At 39.1% G+C, this 24,834-nt stretch overlaps 2 protein-coding genes across 15 annotated transcripts in view; one reads left to right on the top strand and one right to left on the bottom strand.

Moving 5' to 3' along the window:
• zgc:171572 (protein bicaudal D homolog 2) overlaps window positions 1-5,190 on the bottom strand; it is a 30,521-nt gene extending 25,331 nt beyond the window's left edge. For all 3 annotated transcript variants that reach the window (XM_067395573.1, XM_067395575.1, XM_067395574.1), the window contains exon 1: window positions 4,450-5,190. In XM_067395573.1, the coding sequence (XP_067251674.1) occupies window positions 4,450-4,635 (186 nt within the window). In that variant the 5' untranslated portion in view covers window positions 4,636-5,190. The remainder of the gene's footprint in view (window positions 1-4,449) is intronic.
• Window positions 5,191-9,064: 3,874 nt separating this feature from the next.
• The window catches only part of magi1a (membrane associated guanylate kinase, WW and PDZ domain containing 1a), a 75,330-nt gene continuing 59,560 nt past the window's right edge, over window positions 9,065-24,834 (top strand). For 9 of the 12 annotated variants that reach the window (XM_067395576.1, XM_067395580.1, XM_067395581.1 and 6 more), the window contains exons 1-2: window positions 9,065-9,707; window positions 14,664-14,780. In XM_067395576.1, coding sequence (XP_067251677.1) covers window positions 9,446-9,707; window positions 14,664-14,780 — 379 coding nt within the window. In that variant the 5' untranslated portion in view covers window positions 9,065-9,445. The remainder of the gene's footprint in view (window positions 9,708-14,663; window positions 14,781-24,834) is intronic. The other 3 variants (XM_067395577.1, XM_067395578.1, XM_067395586.1) reach the window with 3 other exon arrangements.

Below are 24,834 nucleotides of genomic sequence, written 5' to 3' on the forward strand. Positions count from 1 at the left end.
TTGGTGCGTTCGGTCTTAAAGTGACAGCGGCCTAATAAACCTGCTGCAGTCTGTCATTAAAGTGAATCAAACAAAAGAGAATAGATCTTGAAAAACGTTTGTAGTTTTAATAAGAATAATTTACATTTAATTCATATAGTAAAGACTATGCAGCATTTTATTTTTACATTTGATTATTTAATTTTTGTACTGTTTCTAACTATGTTAATTAAACCTATTCTACCTTAATTTGTATAACTCATATTTTTGTTATACTGTATTTGTCCTATTGCTTGTAATTTGCTTCTTTGTTATTACTTTTAATAACTACATTGTGATACCTATATCGATACGGTGAAATAAACTTTCTCATATCGTCACCCCTAGGCAGGTCTTATAGGCTGCATTCACTAATGCACAGATCTATTTCATCATATCAGACATGCTTTAAGACTGTATTTACATTAATTTTGCATCATAAAAGTGCTTTTAACTGCTTAAAATAAGCTTTCAGAATTGTTGAAGAGAGAGCTGATGCATCAGAGTGTCTACAATGTTCTCCAGAACATCAACACAAGTGTTTGAACAGCTGTTAGCGCTGAAACAAATGGTCTGTAAACTCCCACATTCACAGATAACCGGTCTGATATGTGGGACACCCACTAGCCTGAGCTATTGAACACAACGACTAAATTTAGCAGACCTTTTTCAGCTGCATCCTGAAGAAACAAAGACACATTGTTTGAAAGAGCTGGAAGAGAAGGATCTCAGCTGGCCGCAGTCCTGTTGTCCTGCTATAGCATCTAAATCCCCACCAGCTGACCCACTGACCTATTTCCACTCATCCTCATGAACCGCACTCAAAAACAATTATATTACAACAAACTCTAAGGGCGTGTTCGGTTCTCTTGGTTCTTTTCTGGTCCGGACCAAAAATGAAATGATACATTTAGTTCATTCACGACCCCGTCATTCTCTAAACATACACAAAAACAGCTTTTACGAGGTATATTTTGCAACGGTACTTACAGAACATCCAAATCAGTGCTGTATTCTAAACGCACTCGTGTATGTGTGTACGGCTGAAGCTCGTGAAGAGCTTATAAAACGTGTAAAGGAGTGAAAACAGCATCAGTAATCCCTCCGTCACACACAAACACAGATCTGCTGCGACGAGACGCGGTTCTGACGCCCGTACTGAACCGTGATGGGCAACATCACCTCTGTAACGAGAAGAACCAGGTGTGCTTCAGCATTCGGTCCTTTTTAGAGTCACATCACTTCCTGTTTTTGGTTCGTTCAGATGTCTTTGGTCCATGGTGCGTTCATATTTCACCAGAGTTCGTAGTATTAGTATTATAATAGTATTAAGTGAAAATAGCGACGTTCATTTCCCAGAAAAGTCACAAGATGAAAAAGTTAAAACTGTAAAGGGGACATATACAAACACAACAGGATGACTAAAAGTAAGTGATTTTAAAATTTAGTTCATTGTTGTGTGGCTCTTAAAATTATTTGGCACCTGTTTTTCCCCCTATAGGAGCCAATGGCTCCTTAACCCTTGAGCATTGTTCAAATTCACTACCCTTTCATTATGTCCGTGGCTGAAAACATCCACTAAATTAAACTGCTGTAAAAATGTATCAGATCAATTTTTTTTTTTCAATTTTTTTTTTTGCATAAATCTGTTAATCAACCTCTGTCCTGATCAAAACTACTAAATGTTTAAAAAAATCCAAGATTTTTACTTTTTTATTGCCAAGTTTATAAATGATGTCACTGATTTGGGTGAAAAAAAAAAAACACAAAAAATGGCTTATTTTCAATATAAAAGTGATTGTGGACTGGATTTTTTTTTACCTTTTATCACAGTCTTGGACATGTCAAAGATTAGTACTAACATTGGTTTTGATGCATTGTTAGTTTTCGTGCAGCATCAGATTTAAATTTTTTCTCCCTCATTTATTGTTCGTGGCTGTTTTTGCCCCATTGACTTCCATTATAACGACATTTTTTGATTGCAAAGCCATGACACCATATAATCATGCATTCTTGATTGATGGTGGTTTTCCCTGTTGGGAAGAGGTAAAATTTCTCATTTTTACAGTTGATCACCAGGTGGCGCCATTAACACTTTAGATAGGCCTGTGCAAAAAAAGCTTAGTTACTGGCTTTTATATGGAATTATATGGAGTATAACATATAATTTTCCCAAAATATATTTCAAAATAAGATTTGTCACCAAAAATCATTCCATTTGCTGAAACACAGAGAAAGTTGTGGCCAAATTAAGACTCAAAATCACCCCATAGTGGATGAAAACATCCCCAACAACACATAAGGGTTAATGAATCTTTTGTCTGGAGCCCTGATATGGTGCATATATTTAGCAAAATTATCATCTTTATAGTTATCGAGTTAATGCTCACTGAATGTCTTGGGATTTGTGGGATTTAAGAATCGATATCAGTTCTATAATCAAATCTATATTTTGCACCCAGCCCTGGATCAGATGGCAGCGTTCACACTCGTTCAAGTGAACAATCACACCAGACTTTAATCCAATTAAACCTGCCAAGTGTGAACACACCCTTTTATGTGAAATTAGTGAGAATCCATGTGAATATATTAGCGAAATCTGATATTGTCCAGCCCTCTTTTCATTACAGAGATCTCTTATTTTACTTTTTTTAGACAGACATTAGATTTCACACATTAGACCCAGTAAATGTACCACATGTGCTGTTCACATACAGCGTTTGGCCATTAAGATACTTCAGAAATAAAGGAGATTACCTTTAAACCGAATGTCCTGCACTGTTTTCAGCAGAGCTGATGTACCAGTATTGTCAAACAGGCCTGTTCACACATGATCACGACACTGTAAAACGCAAATCATTTCCCAAAAAAAGAGACAGACCGAGCCATCTAAACCGTCATAATGTGACACAAATCAGGGAACTTCAGGAAAGTTCAGAAACTGAATGAACTGGTTGTATTAATTGTCACAGTTCAGTGAGAACAGCCCTCCAGTTAAGAAAACAACCACACTCTCACACAAGTGCTGTTTGTACTTGAAGAGGTTTGTGTCCGATCGACCCACATTCATGACCTCAGCCCGCATTCCCATCATTCCTGCTCAAACTCGCCCGGCCGTTTAGGCGGAGATAAAACTTCCCGCAAAAATTCAAAAGCAGGCCTGTCACGTTTCCCATCACACACAAGCCCAAACAATCACAACACCAGCGTTATTATTTCACTCTGAAACAGCCTGAGACACAATCACACCGCAGTAATCTGATCAAAAACACCATCAGAGGAAATATTTATGGAAATATTATATATCAAATATTAAATACTCTGTGGACCTGCAGTCAGCGAGACGTTGGGAAGAAGATCACATCACACCAGGCTGTGATCCCAGCCTCTGCTCAACTCCCACAGTGCAATGCGTCGCTGGAGAAATGATCTAGTTCCCCAGAACTGCAGAGGATCAGAATTACAGCCATGAAGATGCAGAGTCTAAAATGCTCTAAAGAACATCAGGTCCACGGCACGACTATAACGACAGAATCAGAATCCAACGAGCGAGTGGAGTGAGGGCTGCTGTTTGAACAGAATCAAGCTCACAAACTCTAAAATGTGAAATTAATATTCACCCTAAATATTTTCTAAATGCATGTTATATTTGCCTCCATCTCAACAATTCATCTCACTATAACACCTGTGCAGCTTCAGTCATAACCGAGCAAATGTCTAATCACTACACAAAGATTATTTACTGCTAGAAACTGAATCTAAAGTTGAGAAAAGACCATTTATGAATTAGTCATATGCTTCATCAAAAAGCATTTTTATTATTATTTATTCTTCCCAACAGGACTGTGGGATATCACAGGCAGGACATGACCAATCTATGCAAACCTCAAACAATGAAATAATCACTGATTCAGACTTCAGTCCTCGTCACTTCTGTGTCTTTTCTATCAAACAAACCGTGTTTGAGAGCAGAAATTACTAGACTGTAATCAAAAGGAAAACCGTTTTAATTGCAAAAATAAAGTAATTGATAGGAAAACTGTTCGCAGTGACGGTCAATCTTTGTTTTGCTCTCAGACACTGACAGTCATTCATCACATGACCTTCATCAGGTTCAGTACAAAAACTGTACAAAATAATTAAAAAGAGATTTATGAAATTAATATATTAAAATAACAGTGGAAAACAAATAAAAGTGGATTAAAAGAAATAATAATTTAGATGTGAACACGATAAATATTAAAAATTATATTAAAATAAACAAATTTGATGTAAATAAATAATTAAATAACGCTTCGATTTAACGGTTCGGTGTTATAAAAACGACTGTACACTAAATATTTTCCCAATAACGCATTACATTGGCACACGGTAACGGATCGGGTGTTAAGATGGAGGAGCGATCATCGCGGTGTCGCGGGCTGTCGGTACCTCTCGCAGCTGCTCCAGCTCCTGCCGCACGGCCTCATATTCCGCCTCCAGCTCATCGAACTGCTGCTTGAGCTGCTGCTTCTCCTCCAGCACCGCCAGCCCGTACTCCGCCGCCTGGATCTTCTCCTGCGTGGTCTCGGCCAGCTCCCGGGACAGCCGCTCCACCTCCCGCTGCTGCGCGGACATCTTTGACGGCAGACGCTTCAGACGCTCCCGCGCGCGCGCTGCATGGTATATGGTGCTCGGGCGCGGTGATGAGGGACGTGTGCTCCCGCGGCTTACTGCTCCATGAGCGCGGCTCGATCCGCGCCTCTCCGCGCCGCTCCCTCGGTAACAGGAGAGGAGGAGAGTCCGCCGAGGCTCTGACAGGATGGGGGATTCCTTGGAATGAAGAGAGGCGTTCTTGTGGGAGATGTAGTTTAGTTCGACAGCTTTTCCGAGGTCACTAATGGAACAAAAAACTCGTCTCCCATGACTCACTGCGGTTTGACATTGTGGATACCGGAAGCGCGCATGAACCGGCTCCCTGCGCGTGACGTGGAGATCTCCGTTGAGTTCAGTGACATATTTATTTTCTCTCTTTTCAAGCGTTTAATAATAAAAACATTTATTTTATCGTATATGATGTTTATTATTATTATTATAAATTCCTTACGGTTTGTGCCACAGACTAGAATAATAGCTCAAATATCGTGTGTTATTGAAACACACCCGTGACTCTAAAGGCTCTTTCACACCGAATGCGACGCAAAAACACCGGTATGAAACCATCCGGGATGAGGAGATGAAGCGTCAACTGCGCCCTCTGCTGGATACATGTGTTACAGTCTGAAACTATACTGCTCATTCTGTCAACTGGAAATGATCTTAAAGGATTAGTTCACTTTCAAATTAAATTTTCCTGATAATTTACTCTCCTCCATGTCATTCAAGATGTTCATTTCTTTCTTTCTTCAGTGGAAAAGAAATTAAGCTTTTTGAGGAAAACATTCCAGGATTTTTCTCCATATAGCTAGTGGACTTCAATGGACTCCAGATGGTTGAAGGTCCAAATGTCAGTTTCAGTGCAGCTTCAAAGAGCTCTACATGATCCCAGACGAGGAATAAGAGTCTCATCTAGAGAAACCATCAGACATTTTCTAAAAAAAACTTTAAATTTTATATGTTTTAACCATAAATGCTCATCTTGAACTAGCTCTCTTCTTCTTCTCTATTAGAATTCCAGCAGTGTAGACGCTGCTAAGTGTATTACTGCCCTCCACAGGTCAAAGTTTGAATATAGTTTGTTATATACTTGCACTAGCATATTGAATATGACAATTTAGTTCAATTTTAATTCTAAACTGAACTAATCCTTTAAAGTCACGTTTGGATTTGTTTTTTTACTTCATCAGAATGGTACAGCACTTGTGAACATATAGCATATGTGGGCATGATTAGAAAAGTTAAATAAAAAATAATATTCACTTGTAGCCTATACTCGGTCAAAACATTTATATTTTTAGGGGGATACAGTCTACAAATCAATCACAATGCAGAAAAAACACATAGCAATAAAGGGGTTAATTGAAATATAATTTATTAAAAAAATAGAAAAAAAATGTATGTATTAGCTAATTAATTGTATTATAGTGTAAAAAATGTGGATCATAATTATTGTACAATTATTACTTATTACCATGAAATTCCCTCAAAATACAAAATATTACATAAAAAATATTGAACACAAATATATTTCATTGATTACTGGGAAAACAGAAACACTTTTGATGACGTAATGTCTGTTAGCTACATCTGTTTCACTGTAATATTTGTATAACTGAATTAAACTGTTCTTACCTCTTAAATTATTAAATTTAGTAAGTATTCGCCTACTTTTAAAGACAAGAGGACGAACTGCCTGTAGGTCCATTCGTGATTTAAAGTGCAGTTTTGTGTCTTTCGTCTGCAGAATAAAATAAATTGTAACTTGCATGATGAAATATATGAAAAAGATGTGCAGTTATCAAAGAAATTATTTGACAAAATAAATAAATAAATGATGTTTGACAGAGAGCACATCTCTCCAGTTATGGAGGATGAAACCAGCACTAACAAACAATAAATACATAAATCCACACATTGCTGCAAATAAATAAATAAATGTGCAAGGATAGCCTTTATAAACAAATAATCAAATAAACACATAATAAATGATGCACCATCATCATCGTTCAACAGTGAAAACAGTTTTGACATTAAGACACACGCTATTGGAACAAACTTTCATTTTTTCAATTTTAATATATTTTAATTCTTTTTTAGGCATTAATTTTAAAATGTTAATAATCAACATTTGAAAGTGATTTTAAGTATTACAGAAACACATGATATCAGTGTGACTGAAGCTCTGAACATCAGCTCTTCTGACACAATGACTAGAAATGAGGGAAAAAATATATATAAACATGTAAATAAAATATTATTTAAAAAGAAATTGAAAAAATGTTGAAAAATCATTTGGCCCGAATTGGAAAGGTAAAGGGAACGTCGTGAATCTCAGCCTGTTGATGAGCCTGTAAAATAATGTATATATATATATATATATATATATATATATATATATATATATATATATATATATTCATTTTTACAGATTGTTTTGCACTGAGAACATCAGTCCTCTTCTGCAGCACTGTCGGCACAGAGATCATCATTACAGTATCAGTTCCTGAGAGCAGAATTACGTCCATATTTCTAAACACCGTTTTAAGTTCATATTTCATACGCTGAAAAGACGTGCAACAGCAAACCTGTTCAACTGGAAGAGGTTTTGTCAGTAACAATAAGTTCTCATTTATGAACTTCATTATTAAACATTAACCTGTAAGAAATATAGTTTTACAGCATTTATTAACCTTAGCTCATGTAAGTTGATAAAATACAATTCTTTCAATTCATTGCAGGTTTGTCAGAGCATGAAATATTGTTAACAGATACAATATTAATATGTCACATGATCCTTCAGAAATCATTCTGATATGATGATCTGCTGCTCAATAAACATTTATTATTATTTTCAATGTTGAAAACAGTTTTTTTCAGGATCCCTTGATAAATAGAAAGTTGAAAAAAACAGCATTTATCTGAAATACAAAGCTTCTGTAGCATTATACACTACCGTTCAAAAGTTTGGGGTCAGTAAGAATTTTTTTTTTTTTTTTTGAAAAGAAATTAAAGAAATTAATACTTTTATTCAGCAAGGATGAACTAAATCAATCAAAAGTGGCAGTAAAGACATTTATAATGTTACAAAAGATTAGATTTCAGATAAACACTGTTCTTTTGAACTTTCTATTCATCAAATAATCCTGAAAAAAAATATTTTGTACAATTGTACACATTAAATGTTTCTTGAGCAGCAGATCAGCATATTAGAATGATTTCTGAAGGATCATGTGACACTGAAGACTGGAGTAATGATGCTGAAAATTCAGCTTTGATCACTGGAATAAATTACTTTGTCAAATATATTCAAATAGAAAACAGTAATTTTAAATTGTAATAATATTTCACAATATTACTGTTTTTACTGTATTTTTAATTAAATAAATGTAGCCTTGGTGAGCAGACCAAACTTCTTTTAAAAACATTAAAAATCTTAGTGGTTCCAAAGTTGTACTGTATAACAATAAAATGTATTTCATCTATAATAAACTATTTATTAACGATAAGACAAACATATGCACCGTGTGCAGAACTATTATGCAAATTGATTTTCTGATCATATTTTTTCCCAGGCACATCTTACCAATTCCAAACCACATCAATCTTAAATCTATTAATTTCGTATTTAGTCATTTATAAGTGAGATATAATTGCTCATGAAGGCTGAAAATGAAAAACGCCTTATATACAGGCGTGCTGAATTATTAGCCAGGTTTTCCTTTATAGGCAAAATGATCCAAAAAAGAGATTTAACTCAGACTGAAAAGTCAAAAATGATTAAATGCGCATGAGAAGGACGCAATACTAATGTAATACTAGAAACTGCAGTTAAAGCATGACCATTGGACAGTGAAATGCTCATTGGGTCAGCGGGGTCAGACAAAAACAGCTGGAGAAAGAAAGACACGTTAACTGCAAAATAATTAAGAATTAAGGTGAAGAATTAAGTGTGAAACCATCAGGAACCCTTTAGTCTCCAGCGCCACCATTTCCCAGTACTGAAACCTACCTGGAGTCTTCAGAAGTGTGAGGTGTCAGGATCAGAGACTTAGGTTAGGTGAAGAATCCTAAAAAATGACCTTAATAAGAAAATGATAGGCTTTATGGACAGACAGATTGAGAGTGACTCTTGAAGGACCAGCACCACATCCACTTGTACCACTGTGTGAAGAATTCATCTTCCAGAATCTGGTGTGGGAATTCACTTTTAGTCCATCTCTGCAAAACAGATTGTGTGTGTGTGTGTGTGTGTGTGTGTGTGTGTGTGTGTGTGTGTGTGTGTGTGTGTGTGTGTGTGTGTGTGTGTGGTACAGACACACGTCCAGCTCTTCCTGCATCTCTTACACATAATATATTGAAATCTGCTTGTTTCCAGTGTTTTATTGTGGTGGTTAGTGATAAGAAACATGTTAATCTGTAAAGGTACAGGGTGAAAGTCCACTATTTCTGTTCTGTGATCAGAGCTCTCATAAGATTCTGGCCTTCATCATATTCATCTGCTGCCCCTTGATTAACTACTAGTTGGTCGGACTACTTCTCTGAACACTCAGTCTGAACATGGTGACTATATTTTTTATTTTGTAAGGGAATTAAGACTGCCCGTGGCCGATCGGGAGCCTGTGCTAGGCGTGTCTAATGAAAACACGAAACTGAACTCATGACCTAAATGACTCATAATAACTTTATGACTGTCCAGCAGTCACACACACTTCAGGATGATCCACACTTCTCCCAGATACGAACAGCTGAGCAACACCTGACAGGAATGCGCTGAACTGAGGCGCGTCTGATGGAGGTGAGCCGGGCGCACTGGAGCGCGCGTGTGCGGGAGCGTGCGCTGTGGAGGGACGCTGCGGGCCGGCTGCCGCTGGAGCTGAGCGGAGGAGCCGAGACCGGATGCTTCATCTGGATCTGCCCGCTGAGATCAGCCGCTCACAGGGACATTCTGCTGGAGGTGGAGGCTCTGCCGGTGTCGGGACTGCTCCTCTCTGATGTGCTGAACGTCCTGAACAACTGTGAGGATCCTATCAGAATCAAAACTGTCAAATCAGGTGACTTTCTTACTTTGTCCAAAGGCTTTATTACTGTATGCTATATTACATTATATATGAATATTGACATGCAAGATCCATATAATATATATAAGGTGAAAGTTAACATGCTAACCAGTGAAAATAGATGCATTTAATTTCACTATCCCTCTAATTTGATGTATCTAATTAACTGTATTTGAGACAAATGCTCCAGACATTAATTTCTGCAAGGCTTGATAAGATTCATCCAAAGATATGTGCAGTTTGAGATAAAGACGGGAAGCTGTCAGAGCATTGCTAAGAAAATGAATTGTTCTTATAGCGGTATTTGTGTTCATACTCCAAAATAAGCATTTACGATACTGAGGATGTTGTCAGATTCATTCAGAACATATTTGGTGTTCTTCATAACCACTTAATGCTGACATGATTACAGTCTCTAGACCAATTAAAGCACAGCTTTGCTGATCTTTTTGAAAAAAGATTTCAGTAAATAACATAGCTGTGCATGGAATCTACCAGAAGAAAACTTTACATAAACTTCACACTTGAGTTCACAAACCAGGATAAACCGTCCTGATGTTCATTACTGTTCCTCACACACACACACACACACACACACAATGAGCTGCACCTTTATGCTTCGACTGAGCAAGAATGTTTTTACCTGCTGGAAAATATTTGACGAGGTTATGTAACGGTGAAACATCGAGCCTGTGTTGAATTGTGTGTCATGTGTGGGACTGAACTTGTGTGAACCTGTCACAGGCTTGTATGTAACAGTAAAAGTCCACTCATGACCCAGTTCTCCTCGAGTTCTCCTAGTCCCGGCCAATCAGCGGATGGTTCAGCGGTTACACTAGAAACCAAGATGTTCCCGTTCTGTCAGTCAGTTCATCGCTGTACGTCGAAATGATGACACTAGAAGTCTCTATGGAAAACGCCACAGCCGCTGAATTGAGTTGCGAGGTTCGGTCGATGCAGATGTTGGCAAGCCCCTGTGTGCCGGACAGCACCATACCTTGCTGGTTTATGTATGCTACCGTCGCCATGTTGTCCATCCGGACCAACACATGCTTGCCTTGGATCAATGGCTGAAACCTCTGTAGGGCCAGCAGAACTGCCAGCAACTCAAGGCAATTGATATGCCAACGCAATTGCCAAGGTCCTTTCCAGGAGCCTAAAGTTGCATACGGTGCCTCAGCCCATCTTGAAGGCATCTGTCGTGACACAACATGCCTAAGGGAACCCCTGCATGTAGAAATGCAAGGTCCATCCAAGGGCTGAACGTATGCCGACAGATCGGCATGATTGCCACACGATGTGCCCTACGGCACCATGCCCATCTCAGGACTCAAGTCTGCAGCCGGTGCTGAAGCGGTCTCATATGCATCAACCCGAGTGGAGTAACTGCTGCCAAGGATGCCATATGCCCCAGGAGCCTCTGAAATTGTTTCAGTGGAGCCGCTGTCTTCCCCCTGAATGACTTCAGTCAGTTCAGCACTCTCGTTTGTGAGACATGCTCATATTCATAGTGACCGAGTCTAACTCCATGCTGAGAAAAGAGATGCTCTGCACCAGGGAGAGCTCGCTCTTCCCAGTTGACCAAAGGGGAGGACCTTGTACTGGTGTGCCTGATCCTAAAAAGCAAACCGAGGAAGCGCTCTGTGTCGAGGCATGATCGAGACATGAAAGTACGTATCCTTCAGGTGTATCGCCGCAAACCAATCCTGTCGGCGAACAGATGTCAACATGCACTTCTGCATCAACATCTTGAACTGTGCAGGGCCCAATTCAAGACTCGCAGATCTAATATTGGTCACAACCCACTGCCTTCTTTGGTATGATGAAGTAAGGACTGTAAGGCCATCGCCAATAGGACCGTAATTTCCACAAGAAGGATGGGGGCATCCTTGCCTTCCACAGAGGACACCACTGACCCTGGGCAGACGCCTGGAGAACTGAGTCGCGTAGCCAAGTCTGATTGTCCTGATGACCCACTGCAATGAGTTAGGAATTGCTGAGCAAACTCTGTGTGTCGCCTTCCTGCGGGCAGCTCAATGGCACGGCCTGGCCGTGGGCTCAGGGGTGGCAGACGCAGACGGACCCCTCAGTGACGGGCAGATGAGTACACCCTCGACGGCATGGAGGCATCTCACCGAGGCAAGATGTGTTTGATTGCCTCAGTCTGCTTCTTTATTGCCGAGAACTGCTGGGCAAAGTCCTCAACAGTGTCACCGAATAGGCCAACCTTCGGGATGAGGGTGTGGAGAAAGTGAAGTTTATCGCCCTACCTCATCTCAGCAAGGGTTAGCCAGAGATGGCATTCCAGGGCCAATAACGAGAGACCGCGGCAAGACCTAAGTTGCTCTGAGAGCAAAATCAGTTGCCAAATGTAGTTCTTGAATTCAGAATGGCATGTAGGACGGAGGCGGCCTGTCCAGCAGCACTGTAAGACTTCGCTGCTAGAGACGACGTGAACTTACAGGCTCTGGATGGGAGTCTGGGAGGATCCCAGGTGGCAGGGAATCTCTGGCCACCCCACCTTTAAGGGTAGTGACAGAAGAGGAACTCGTGAAACATGTCACGCAGCAAAAGTTGCCTTTCACGGCTTTGTGGGAAGCTTTGCCATGGTCATGTTCTCGCAGTGGGAACGTTAGCCATCCACGAAAGCTTTCTCAGTGTGTGCTCGGTCCAGACATGTGTCCAAGGAGAAGAGATATTAACCTCACCCAGAAATACACAAACGGAATGGCACCTTTAAAAAGACGCTCGCTGTTTTTGTGTAGCTCTTTTAGAAGAAGTTGCTTTTTTAGTTGAAGCGCCCAGGGGAAACTCTCTCTTATCTGTGCTTGATCTTTTAGAGAGGGACCTTTGTAATGCGCCATATTAATCTCTCTAGCAACTGGAACAGCTCTTTCAGAGGTGAATGGAATGAGCTTGTGTGTAGATGACACTCGATCGGCTCCGAAGAACAAATCTGAATGAGTGCGTTTGCACGCCCCTCATTTATACCCGTGTGCCCTGGAGTGCCATGATTCCACTCGCCAAATCTCAAACTCATCATGAAACACGAGCAGAACAAATTTTTGTGTAAATCGTGTGTAAAGTGGTTCTTGAGTGGATTCATTAAAATGTTCGTATTTTCCAAATGTTAGTTGGTACGAAAGAAATCTACACCTGCTCCCAGCCACGCGTAAATAGTGCGTTTAACATCCGAACGTTTTGTTCATTAATAAGGCTGCATTTTAATTCACCTTAATAAGGTACATTACACAGCATTTTGAAAAAATATTATATATAGTAATTACATACGTTTTTTCTTTTTACTTTTATTGTGAGAGCCAGTAATAGCATCTGCAAACGGAGCACTTTCATCAAATAATTAATTGATTTCAATAGGGCTGGGCAAACTAATGGCCCCTTAATTGTTATGGAAATTGTTTCCTATAAAATGGCCAAAATCCTTGGTTTGGTGTCATAATATGATGCCCATATATAGTTGTCAGTCGGATTTAATGGGCGGGATTTATGGTAATTGAGAATGAGCGTGCACGCGCGTCCCATTTACGACTGATTGGAATTCATTAACACACACACACACACACACACACACACACACACACACACACACACACACACACACACACATACACATTTCACTATCACTTCTGACGTTTATGAAGTATTTGTGAATCAGGAGAAGAGTTTTCGGGAAGCTCTCGTCACGCGCAAATCACTCACATATTTACTCGTATATTTACCAATGTTTCATGAATGAGACCCTTTGTCCTGTTCTGAATTTCTGAGTGGGGCTCCCAAGACTGACCCCTAGTGTCGTCATTTTGACACACAACGTCAGAGGACTGGCAGTTGAGTGTGATAATACTGATGTCATTGTGGTTATTTGCACTAGTGTTCTCATTTTGTTGAGTGAAGAGTGTTTAGGCACTAAATGTATAGATTTTAAATATATAAACAGAGGCATTTTGATGCATTTAAACAAGCTTACGAGTTTTCCGGTTTCAGGTTTTCTGGTTTATTTTTTTAGATTGTATTATTCTGTAATAGAAATATAGAACAAATTGGGTGCATAATCCTTGTAGAAATGAATGAATCAGCACTTAATGTCAATAGAGAAGTTTTCTCCTTCTTTTTGTAATACTAAAGAAGCCCAGTAGATGGCAGCAGAGCTGAACTTGCTCCTTGTGTTCGTTACCATAGCAACACCCCACAGGCTCAAGCATTAGTGATGAACAGTGACGAACAGAGGGCAGTGTGGAGCTGCAGCACACACACACACACACACACACACACACACTCAAAACATTCTTTAGACTCTTGTTGCTTTTATATGCAGCTAATTGTAAATATTAAATTATATAATTAGCATTTTTAATGAACCTAGCATTTTTAAAATGAAAAAACACAAAACATACATTTTTATGTCTGTGTCTGGTGCAAACAAAGAGTTCTGTACCTGTACTGAGAAACACCTGCTGAGGCTGTTTGCCGACTGGAAGTGTTTGGAAAGCGGTTTATGGTCATCAGCTTCAGTGCATGAGCCAAACTAATAACACAGCAGTGTGTTAGTGTAAATGTAATCTAAATGTGTGCTGAAGCGGAGATTCATTAGTTTGAGTAGCACAGGTTCTCCTGTCCTCTGCTTCTCCAGAGGCTCTTATGGAGATCCTCAGGGATTGGGATGATGATGTTTGTTACTACCTGACTGCCGTTCACCAGCACACACACAGAAACCTCATAGTACACAAGTGTGGCCTTGTTTTCAGGGGTATTTCCCCCAATGATACAATCCAACCCAAACTTTAGGTTGGCCTTTGACAAAACGGTTGTGATTCTGAATTGATTACAACTTGTGCTTGTTATGATTACAATATGAGTATAATGTTTGAAAGATTTGCATGTTGATCTGAAGTTGCATCTGAGAATTGATCTGTGTGTGTGTGTGTTTAGGAGGCAGGCTGAAGAAAGACTTGAGTTATTTCTTGAGTCAGCGCTTTCAGAAAGGCTCGGCGGATCAGCAGCTGCAGGAGAGCGTCAGGATCAACCTGTACCGCTACGCCGCGCCATGTGAGTCTCACACCTTCAGACACAGACTGACGCTGCCGGAGAGAGTTTGTGTGGTTGAACAGATCATTCAGAGCTCAGATGTGACACATGCAGCACTGAGCTCGAAACAACTGGAAATACAGAAACGCTAATACTCATCCAACATGCAAGATCAGCTGGCATCACTTCTAAGATGGATCTAATTCTTACCCTCCAATAATTTTAGAAACGCTGCAAACATGTGCTTCAGTTCCATTAAGTGAATGCAGTTATTCAGAGAGATTGACGGTCTCTCCAGTCGTACGTTTGGTCGCAGTTTCATCATAAATCCCGGCGGGATCTTGTCATCTGATTGTGACGGTTCACACGCCTCTCGTAACCCAACACAAGCCCTGTCACCGTCACGAAACAAACCCTTCAACACTCAGACACGATCTTTGCCTCTTCTTAATTCATTAAACAGAGCAACAGGATTTTTGAGCATGTTGTCACAACTTAATTTCATTACATTCAATATAAAACCCAAGTGTATTTACTCCATTTGTGTCAGCTCTACATGAATCATGTTTGTTGATGTAAAGGTCAGTGGATCTCTAGATCCCAGCATGCTTTGCTTTAGGAGAGTAAATGTAGAGATCGAGTGTTATTTTATGACTTTTATAGGGAAAGATGTTAAATGTTGGACATTTAGATGAGTTTCTGTGATGTTCTTGAGTTTTGTGCTCAAGTTGACCTGTAGTTACTTATAGCTAGTAGAATGTGTAAAGTAGACTATCGAAATAAAGAGCAACCCTTAATTAAACTAAGGAAAGATTTTCCATGCAATTAGTTTAGGTCTCTACAATAAGAATAAAACAAGTTCAGTTAAACAAATAATGTTGTGTTAAACCAAATTAATACATTCAAAGAATTAGATCACTTTCAAATGAAAATTGATTGATAGCTTTACACTTTCTTCGTAACTTGAATACGGAAGGCAGTCTGGAGGAAGCTAGATATTTCACTTTATAACTTGTGAAATATAGATATTTTTTTACACAAACGCATCGCTTTGCTTCAGAAGGCCTTTATTAATCCACAGAGCCGTGTGGAGTGTGTTTATGATGGATGGAAACACTTTCTTCAGCTCACACTCGTGAACCCTGTTCCCCGTCATTACAAAGCTCGGATGGGTCAGGATATTTATTAATATTTCTCCGACTGTGTCATTTACACCTAGGATACACCTTGGGATAATTTTCATTTGAAAGTGAACTAATCCTGTGTCAAACTACCCCGAGCTGTCTTTGGATAATAACCTGTGCTGTTGCAATGTCCTTGTTTCGTTCTTATTGTAGTGACCTAAACTAGCTTTCCTTCATTAAGTTCACTGAAGTATTTCTGAGTGAAGTTTGAGTTTTATCAGACTCTTGCCATCATTTAACATGTGTGTGAGTGTCGGGCAAATGACGGCATATGAATATAACCCTAATTCAAAGCAGACATAAGAAACGATCACACTGCTCATGCTCACAGCGAGTTGTGGTGGTGGATCTTGTTGATGGTGAGCAGATTAAAAAGGCCGTCCTGTTTGATTGCACGTTCTGCTGTGTGTCTCTTTCCCTGGTGCCATGTGACTGATAAATCCCGTAAACTGCTTCAATCCCCCTGGGTTTGAGGATTATAATGATTCTCTGAAGGTCTGAATCTGATATATTGGAAAAGAGACTTTAGTGACATGAAGAGAGAGACAGAGTTCAGTGGAAACAAGCAGTGTGAACTTAGGGATCCATCTCTGTTTCAGCGGAACACACACAGTGACTCTTGGAAATGATAAATGTGAATTATAAATGAGTTATAAAATAATAAACAAAGGCCTTTTTCAGCTATCAAGTGTAAGTAAAGCTGCTCTGCAGTGGAGGTAAAATGATAACATTTCTTAGAGACTTACTTTTTTCCTTTTTTTCTGTGAGGCATTTGTTATCACTGACATTATATTGTTGGAATTTTTATTGAAACTTTTGAATTTTTAATGAGTGTAGGTTTTGATGATCACTACTAAGAATGAAAGTGAAGAAAGATCACTGAATTTGGGTCAGAGCAATCATTCTAAAGAAATGTCTTACTTTTATGACCATTTTATTTTACATTTTAATCATTTCATCATTCAGCAGACACTTTTGTCCAAAGCGACTTACAAATGAGAAGAACGATAGAAGCAGCTGAACCAACAATATCCCAACTAACAGGGAACATTCCCAGAACTTTCACTAATCTTCTCTAAAAGTTATGTAAATGTCAGGACAAAACATTCTTAAAATAATATTTATGAAACGTTCTTGTTATGTTATTAATAGTTAATATACATTCTCGTAATGTTGAGAGAAAGTGTTCTTAGAACAACATTCTTGTAACATCCATATTATTTGCTGAATGTTTTCATAGTGTTTTCATAAAACGGTCTGATTACAACGTTCATGGAACATTCTTACAATGTAATTTGTCCTTGATGAATGTTCTCGTAATGTAGAGAGAAAATTCTTGGAACGTTAATATTTGTTGAATGTTTTTACATAAAACATTGTGAGAACAATTTTAATGGAATGTCCTTAAGAGTCTTATTCATGTTATTTATTTTTAGTTATCCTTCACACATTTCAAAGCAGCTTTACAAAAAATCGCGTTATAATGTTTATAATTGGCATGTTTTCATTATGTCTTGGTTTTGGTTTCATTTCAAGGACTTTTAGTTTACTTCCCTTTGTTTTCCTGCTTCATTTGTCCTGTGATCCCACTCAGCATTTGTTGCTATGGTGATTCGTTGTGTTAGTAATTAGATCACACCTGTTGTCTTTTTAGTTCATTAGCATGTGTATTTAAGTCCTTCAGTTTCCTGTTACATTGCCTTCTATGGTTTGGGTTATGTCGGATTATTCTCTTTTTGACTGGTTTTATAAATTTACTGTACTGTTTACTAGCAAATCTCATCCTCGTCTTCTTCATGGACCTGTATCGGTGACAATAATATCTTAATATCTTCATGCCATATAGTCACATTTAGCAGATTCCCAGCTAACAGGGCACTGTCATGATCCCTGTCTTGTGTTCCCCTGGTCTTGTGTGGACTTTTATGTTATTTCCTGTTTTACACCATGTTTTGTAGTCCTTTGTAGTTTTTCTTGTTGATTAGTTCTTTGCACCCAGGTGTGTCTTGTTTGCCAGTTACCCCTTGTGTATTTAATCCCCAGTGTTCCTCGTGTTCCTTGTCTGGTGTTGTCCTTAGTGGAAGTATTGTCTGAGTTTTCAGTTCTGTTTTGCCCCTCATTTGGATCTACTCTGTTTTGGATTTACTCTGGTTTTTGCCAGTGTCTTCTGTTACTTGGATGATTTCTTTTTTACAATCCTTGTTACAGAAACAAGGAAGAGGAGGATCTAAGTGCAGTACAGCAGTTTATCTGGAAACACTTCAGGACTTTTGAAGTCGTCATCTGGTTGGTTGAATTCTACAGGATGTCCGGGAGATGTGTGTGCCATGTTTTTTAACGGTCCGCCTGGAAACAAATGCCGTTGACGCATAACCCCCCTCGTGGAAGAAGAACGCCGTTGTGTTTAAAACTGGGACAATGTTCAACTAAACGCTGGATTTTCAAAAGTATGTGAAGTTTGCGGCTCCATTGTTGCAGTAAACGTTCTCGAATTAATAATTTATTAGATGCACACTGAAAGCTGCGATAGAGTCCAAACTTTCTGCCATCAGTCTGAAGGTCTGGCTACGTGAGACTAGCAGATCACCAACTCGCTTGACTGATGCTAGAGCCAGCAAAAGGGCAGTCTTAAACGAGAACTTAAGCCTGCTGTAACGAGGCGGGAGACTCGATGGGATCCATGTGCAGCTTTATTAAACAGTAATCGTAGTCGTACAGGCAGGGGTCAGAGAACAGCAGTAACAGTATCACAGGCAAGACGAAATCAGAATCAATACCAGGCAGAGGATCAGGACAGGCAGCAAGCAAGACGAGGATATCCAGTAAACAGGCAGTAGAATCACAAGGCAGGCGGCGGTCAGAACACAGAGGTAGTAAACAGTCCAGGGTCATACACAGGAATCAAATACAGGGTAGAAAACGCTCAGAAATGTCAGACTAGGCAGAACAAGACTTCGCGAATGTGTGTGTGTGTGAGTGTCTTAAATAGTCCAGGATGATATGGATCAGGTGCATGTGTAATCAGTCCAGGTGGGGAATTATGGGTGATGTAGTCCAGTGAATGTTAATACTCCGGTGAGGGTGCCCTCAGGTGGCGATCGGAGGAAGTCACAGAGACCGTATTCGTGACACCTGCTCTCCACAGGTCAAAGTTTTGAACTAATTTTTATATGCAATATGCAAGTATATAACAATTAGTTCAAACTATGACCTGTGGAGGGCAGTAATACACTTAGCAGCGTCTACACTGCTGGAATTCTAATAGAGAAGAAGAAGAAGAGAGCTAGTTCAAGATGAGCATTTATGGTTAAAATGTATATAATTTTCAATTTTTTTCAGAAAATTAGTGATGTTTTCACTAAATAAGACCCTTATTTCTCATCTGGGATCGTGTTGAACAATTTGAAGCTGCAGTGAAACTAATTTTGACCTTCAACTGTTTGGTGCCCATTGAAGTCCACTATATGGAAAAAAGTTTTTTCCAAATTATATGGAAAAAACTTTAATAGAGTGCCTCAGGGGTGACGCGTTTTTGTAGGCAAAACCCGGAAGCGAGTTAGCATTTTAGGACTTCCGGTTCCAACGTCGTAAAGTCAATGGGTTTTTTGAATGGGTTTTTGCTAAATCGCCTGAAATAAGGTCTGTGGTTAACAAAGCGTCTAAATACTTTCACGTTTTGATCTATGACATAAAACACACCAGTTATAACCCACTTGTGATTTTTTTAAAACTTTTACTGTGTCTTAAAATCGGCGGTTGCTAACAAATTGCTAAAAGGGACTACTTCCTTTGGCGGGGACTTTAGACGTCATCATTAAAAACGGGACATTTGGACAGCATTTCTCATGAAAAAGTGGATAAGTATTCATACACAGCGCAGATCATAATCAGTGAGCATGTTTATAAATAGAGTTGTTGGTGACGACGTTGATCCGCGACCATGGTGTGCTGTAGTCCGTTTATAGCCTACTGTTAGCCTTTTATATCTGACGACAAAATCTATAAATGTTGTGTTAACTTGTAAAGATTATCTTGATAGACAAAACGTGTGAGTGTCATAACATGCCTTTGTTAAACACAGAGCTTATTTTCTGCGATTTTCCAAAAGTCTATGGGCAAAAATGAATAGGCTTTCAGTTGAGGGAACCCGTGTGCCGCTAACTTCCGGGTTGGCCTACAAAAACACGTCATCCCTGGGGCACTCTATTTCTTTTCGACTGAAGAAATAAAGACATGAACATCTTGGATGGCATGGGGGTGAGTAAATCATCAGGAAAAGTTTATTTAAAAGTGAACTAATGGCCAAAGTTAATGGCCAATCGGATATTTATAAAAGTCCACATTGGAACTGCAGATGAAATATAACACGGATAACATTTAAAACATATTTTCTATCAGGTTGAACTGATTATTAGTCACTCGAACCTCTCAGCATCGGTCGCGCATATCCGCCATGTTTTGTAGTTTTTTTTAAACTTTTTAACTAGCCTTTATAGTGTGCACGGATCCACACTTTGAAAATCTACCGGAAATAGTAGACCATCCGGGGACTTTTGGCATACTCTTTTCAACATATGCTTTAGGACACACTTATTTTAATCTCACATAGTATTTAGGATGGATAGTATGGACATCGGGACGCAGGGTGTGTTTCCATCGTAGTTTATGTGCATGTCTTCTTATTGGATAAACAATGTAACACCCTTTATGCTTATTTTTAGAATTTATAACTTGCCTTTTCAATCCAGTGTTTTAAATGCAATATCCCAAAAATGTACATAAAAATAGCTAGATGAAAACATAGCTGTTGTGCAGAGGTCAAGATTTAATTTTTGTTTCTTGCCCATCCTTCACAACACTTAGAAAATACAGCATGCTTCACGTGGGATTATTTTAGGATACTTTTGACTGAAGGAGAAAAGGAGAAAAGCCATTCACTGCCATGAGTGAGCAGGACTTTTTATTTCTCTTTTTTATTTTCCAAAAAGAAAGAAGGTCATACGGCTTTAGAATAACACCGGGGTGAGTAAATAATGAATGGAGTATCCTTTTTTGTGAGAACTCTCCCTCTCATCTGTTTTCAACAATCCAGAACGCACAGCAGGAAAGTTGAACCGTATGCAATGCACAAGTCTATTTGTGCCAAATGAGTAATCCTCTGATGCGATGTATAACGCAGGATGTAAGAGGATCGTAAGCTTCGACGCCTCTCGCCGTTCAAACAAATAGGGCTGCGCAACAAACTCAAACTCCTCTTCTCTTATATCGAAATCCTCCAAAATGGTGATTTGCTGGGCCCAGTTTTCCAAAAGTAATCCAGTGGGATTTTTGGATCATGGATTGGATAAAATCTTGGAAATGGGTTTTTCAAAAGCAAAAGAGGGAACTAAGATCAGAGTATGTAATCCTATCTTACATTTGATCTGGATCAAACCTGCCCTTTGGTTTTTCAAAACTTTGAACTTGGTTTGGGATCTATTTGAAAAAAAAATCAGGATTATCCTGATCCCATCAGAAGGGTGGATTCAGTTGTGATTTTTCGAACCAAATAAAACCTTTTTTTTTTTTTAAGTGAATGATCACAAAATCAATGTTTACTGATTATATATACATTTCTTCATATTTGAAGCATACGAACCATGTCACACCTAATGAGATATGGTAAACAACAAAAACAAACAAACAAAAAATCTCAAAGCTATCAGCTGTCAAATAAACGTCACTGTTGCTCACAGCTCTATAATTCCACAGCCTATATTAATGGCAATGACAACAAATATATTCACTAGCCTAGTTAAAAGTAATTTCTCACAATTGCATCTCTAATTGCAAGTCCAGTGTGTCCTTCATTAGCGGCTGTTCTGGTTCTACATCAGGCTCAGGTCCATCAAAATTGTCATCAAGAGGGACATGACGCCTGGTGGCAATGTTATGCAAAACAACACAGGCAAGGATTATGTTGGGTTGTACTCGCAAGTAGTTAAGACACGCAAACCGTCTCTTCAGGACTCCAGTTAAGCGTTCAGTTTTGCAGTGTGAGGAGTTGAAGCGTTCCTGCTCAGGTGTGTTTGCAACTGAAAAGGTGTCATTAGCCATGGTAGGAGTGTCTCCCAATACTATGCCATTTGGTCGGTGGGATTGAAGCTCTCTGTATAGTGCACTTTCTCCTAGAATACGTGCATCATGAACAGACTCTGGCCATTTCACAACACAGTTGGTTATTATGAGGTCGGCGTTGCCCACAAGTTGGATGTTGATGCTCAGCATGCACCCTCTGACGGTACCTTCTCCTGCGGTAACGATGAACAGAACCTGCCATGTGGATGCCTCTGTAGGCTAAGAGAAATGGTTGCAAAGACATGATGTGTTTAAATGGTGTCACCCATTAACCAACAATGAGCTGATTAGTGTAAGCCTAATTGAGCACAAGCCAAAGCAATTATGCTCAAGGGTTTTTAAGATCAGTGTTGGCTACACCAAAGAGTTTGAACTATGGACCAAAAGGGCCTAATTTCACTGTGGCAGAAACCTGTGCACTGCTGGAGGGTGTTCGGGCCAATTTTGCCTCAATAGTAGGAGGTTTCGGCTCAGCAAAGGGTAGAGAAGTGAATAAAAAAGGAAGACACAACATTTGGGAGGACATAACCAATCACGTCAATGCCATGGGGTCTGGTCAAAAGAGGACCATTAAACAAGTTATGTTGCGATGGAAGAAGCTTAGGGCCAAGGCAACGAAAGACCTAACTGAAGCCAAAAACCCCCAAACAGGTAACAAGCCATATAAGAGGGGTGATTTCACTGATTTGATCCTTGATAGGAGGAGGAAACTCAGAGGCTCTGCATGGTATTGAAGGCATAGAAGCAGATGGAGAGGCCACGATTACAGAGACTAGGACTTCAGAAGAACGCAAGCAAAATTCTTTTGTCCTGGACTTGATTACAGTGACTGAGGAGGAAGATAGATCCCCAGTGGATGTAATGAAGACAGTCCAAGACGTTCCTACAAGAAAACGCAAACGTTCCTCAGCTACAAACCAGGATGGTGACAGCTATGAGTTGCTTCTGAAACGGGAAGCCGAAAGAGCGGAAGTACAAATTGAACTGGGTAAAGAACAAATCTTGCTTTCCCAACTGCAGCAGAAAAAAGTGCAGATGGAGATACATCTCCTAAAGGCAAAGATGGAAAGAGCTGGTATCTGCCCTGTAAATTATTTTTGACTATTGGATATTATTGTTTTTGCCTACCTGTTGTTCTTGGCTAAGCCAGTAGGCTACACTGTTGGTTCCATTTAAGGCTCTGGTAAACAGGATTTGGTTAATCCTGAAATTTGGTATTTGGATCACGGTGATCCAATCCAATGTTCCTTCAAAAAACTGGCATTAAAGTAAGATGGATGAGGTGATCCTGGATAGCAAAACATGGGATTTCCAAATCTGGATAAATTTGATCCAGAGTACATTTTTTGAAAAACTGGGCCCTGGTGATTTGTTTTGCTCTATCCTCTGCACCTTCATGTTTGTCATTACATTGTGCGTCAGGTCACAGGATACTCCACCGCCACAAATCGACTAGCACATTCTGCGTACCATAGGCACCGATCCCGTGGGTGCTCCAGTCCCCGAGCTTTCAGACACGATTATCTTCACCTTTTTATAGTTTATTTGAGGCCGTTTTTCTATTGTGTTATTTTACTGAAAAATGCCAAGTAATGCGCGAGCACAAATCTTTCAGCTCGCAGGTGGCTTTCCTTCGCTCTTGCACTCAACTGGACGCGCACTTAAACTCTCTTCTTGCTGTTTCTCTAGGACTAACTAGCATAGCAGAAGTTCTGCCACTAGACCACATGAGAATTTAAATGTTTAGTTAGACTTGTGCCGATATTCGGAAATGCGATATATCGCGATAATGAATATGCACGGTATTGTTATCGTGGGCATTTCAAAATACCGTAAATAATCATTTATTACCAATTATTAAAATTTTTATAATGCATATAAGAATACTTTACCCATGAACTGTATAAAATGCACAACACCGCTGTATTCTGCATCAAAAGGACAAGCGCTCAGATGTAAACAAACCCAAAGTGCATGAGAAGCACATGGCGGAACGAGTGAAGGATACGAGCTGAAAATGTGCGCGTTCACTCTCTGACAGCAGAGGGCGCTGATGGAACAGCAGAAATGCAGCGGTTACCCCGGAAACCCCATAAACAAATAAACAAAGCAACTGCTCTAGTGAAGTTTTTAAAATGCCTCAAACATATATTTTAATCAGGACTACAACATGCTCTAATGATTAGAAATGTTTTGATTATTTGTTATTCTTCAGTAAAACTTAAAGACATACGGCTTCATTAGTTAACATGTTAATTCATTAAACTGACAATGAAAAATACTTATAAAGAATAATTATTCTTAGTTAATGTTAATTTCTTAGTTACTGTTTAATAACATTGCTAAAATCAAAAGTACTTATTTAATGGACCTGAGTGAAAACTAACAAAGATCAATTGTTTTTCTAAACTAACATTAACAAAAAATAATACTTTCTGTAACAAATGTAGCTGTTGCTCAGTCTTAGTTAATGCATTAAATTAAAGTGTTATCTGTTGTTCTTTATAGCCTAATTCTTTTGCACTGTTTGAAAATTTGACTTTATTTTTTTTGTGTATTGTATTATTGTATTTAAACATTCAGAGATATTTTTGTTATTAAAAAGAGTTTTTAAACCTGTTATACTATGACAACACTTTTTTTTTTTTTGCAACTTATTTCAATATCGTGATAATACCGTATACCGTGATAAAAGCTTCAGCAATTAATCGCAACATGAAAATTTGATACCGTCACATGCCTATGTTTAGTACAGGTCTGTGTGTAAGCCTATG

This window comes from Chanodichthys erythropterus, chromosome 9, assembly GCF_024489055.1.
Source record: "Chanodichthys erythropterus isolate Z2021 chromosome 9, ASM2448905v1, whole genome shotgun sequence".
Taxonomy (NCBI): Eukaryota; Metazoa; Chordata; class Actinopteri; order Cypriniformes; family Xenocyprididae; genus Chanodichthys; species Chanodichthys erythropterus.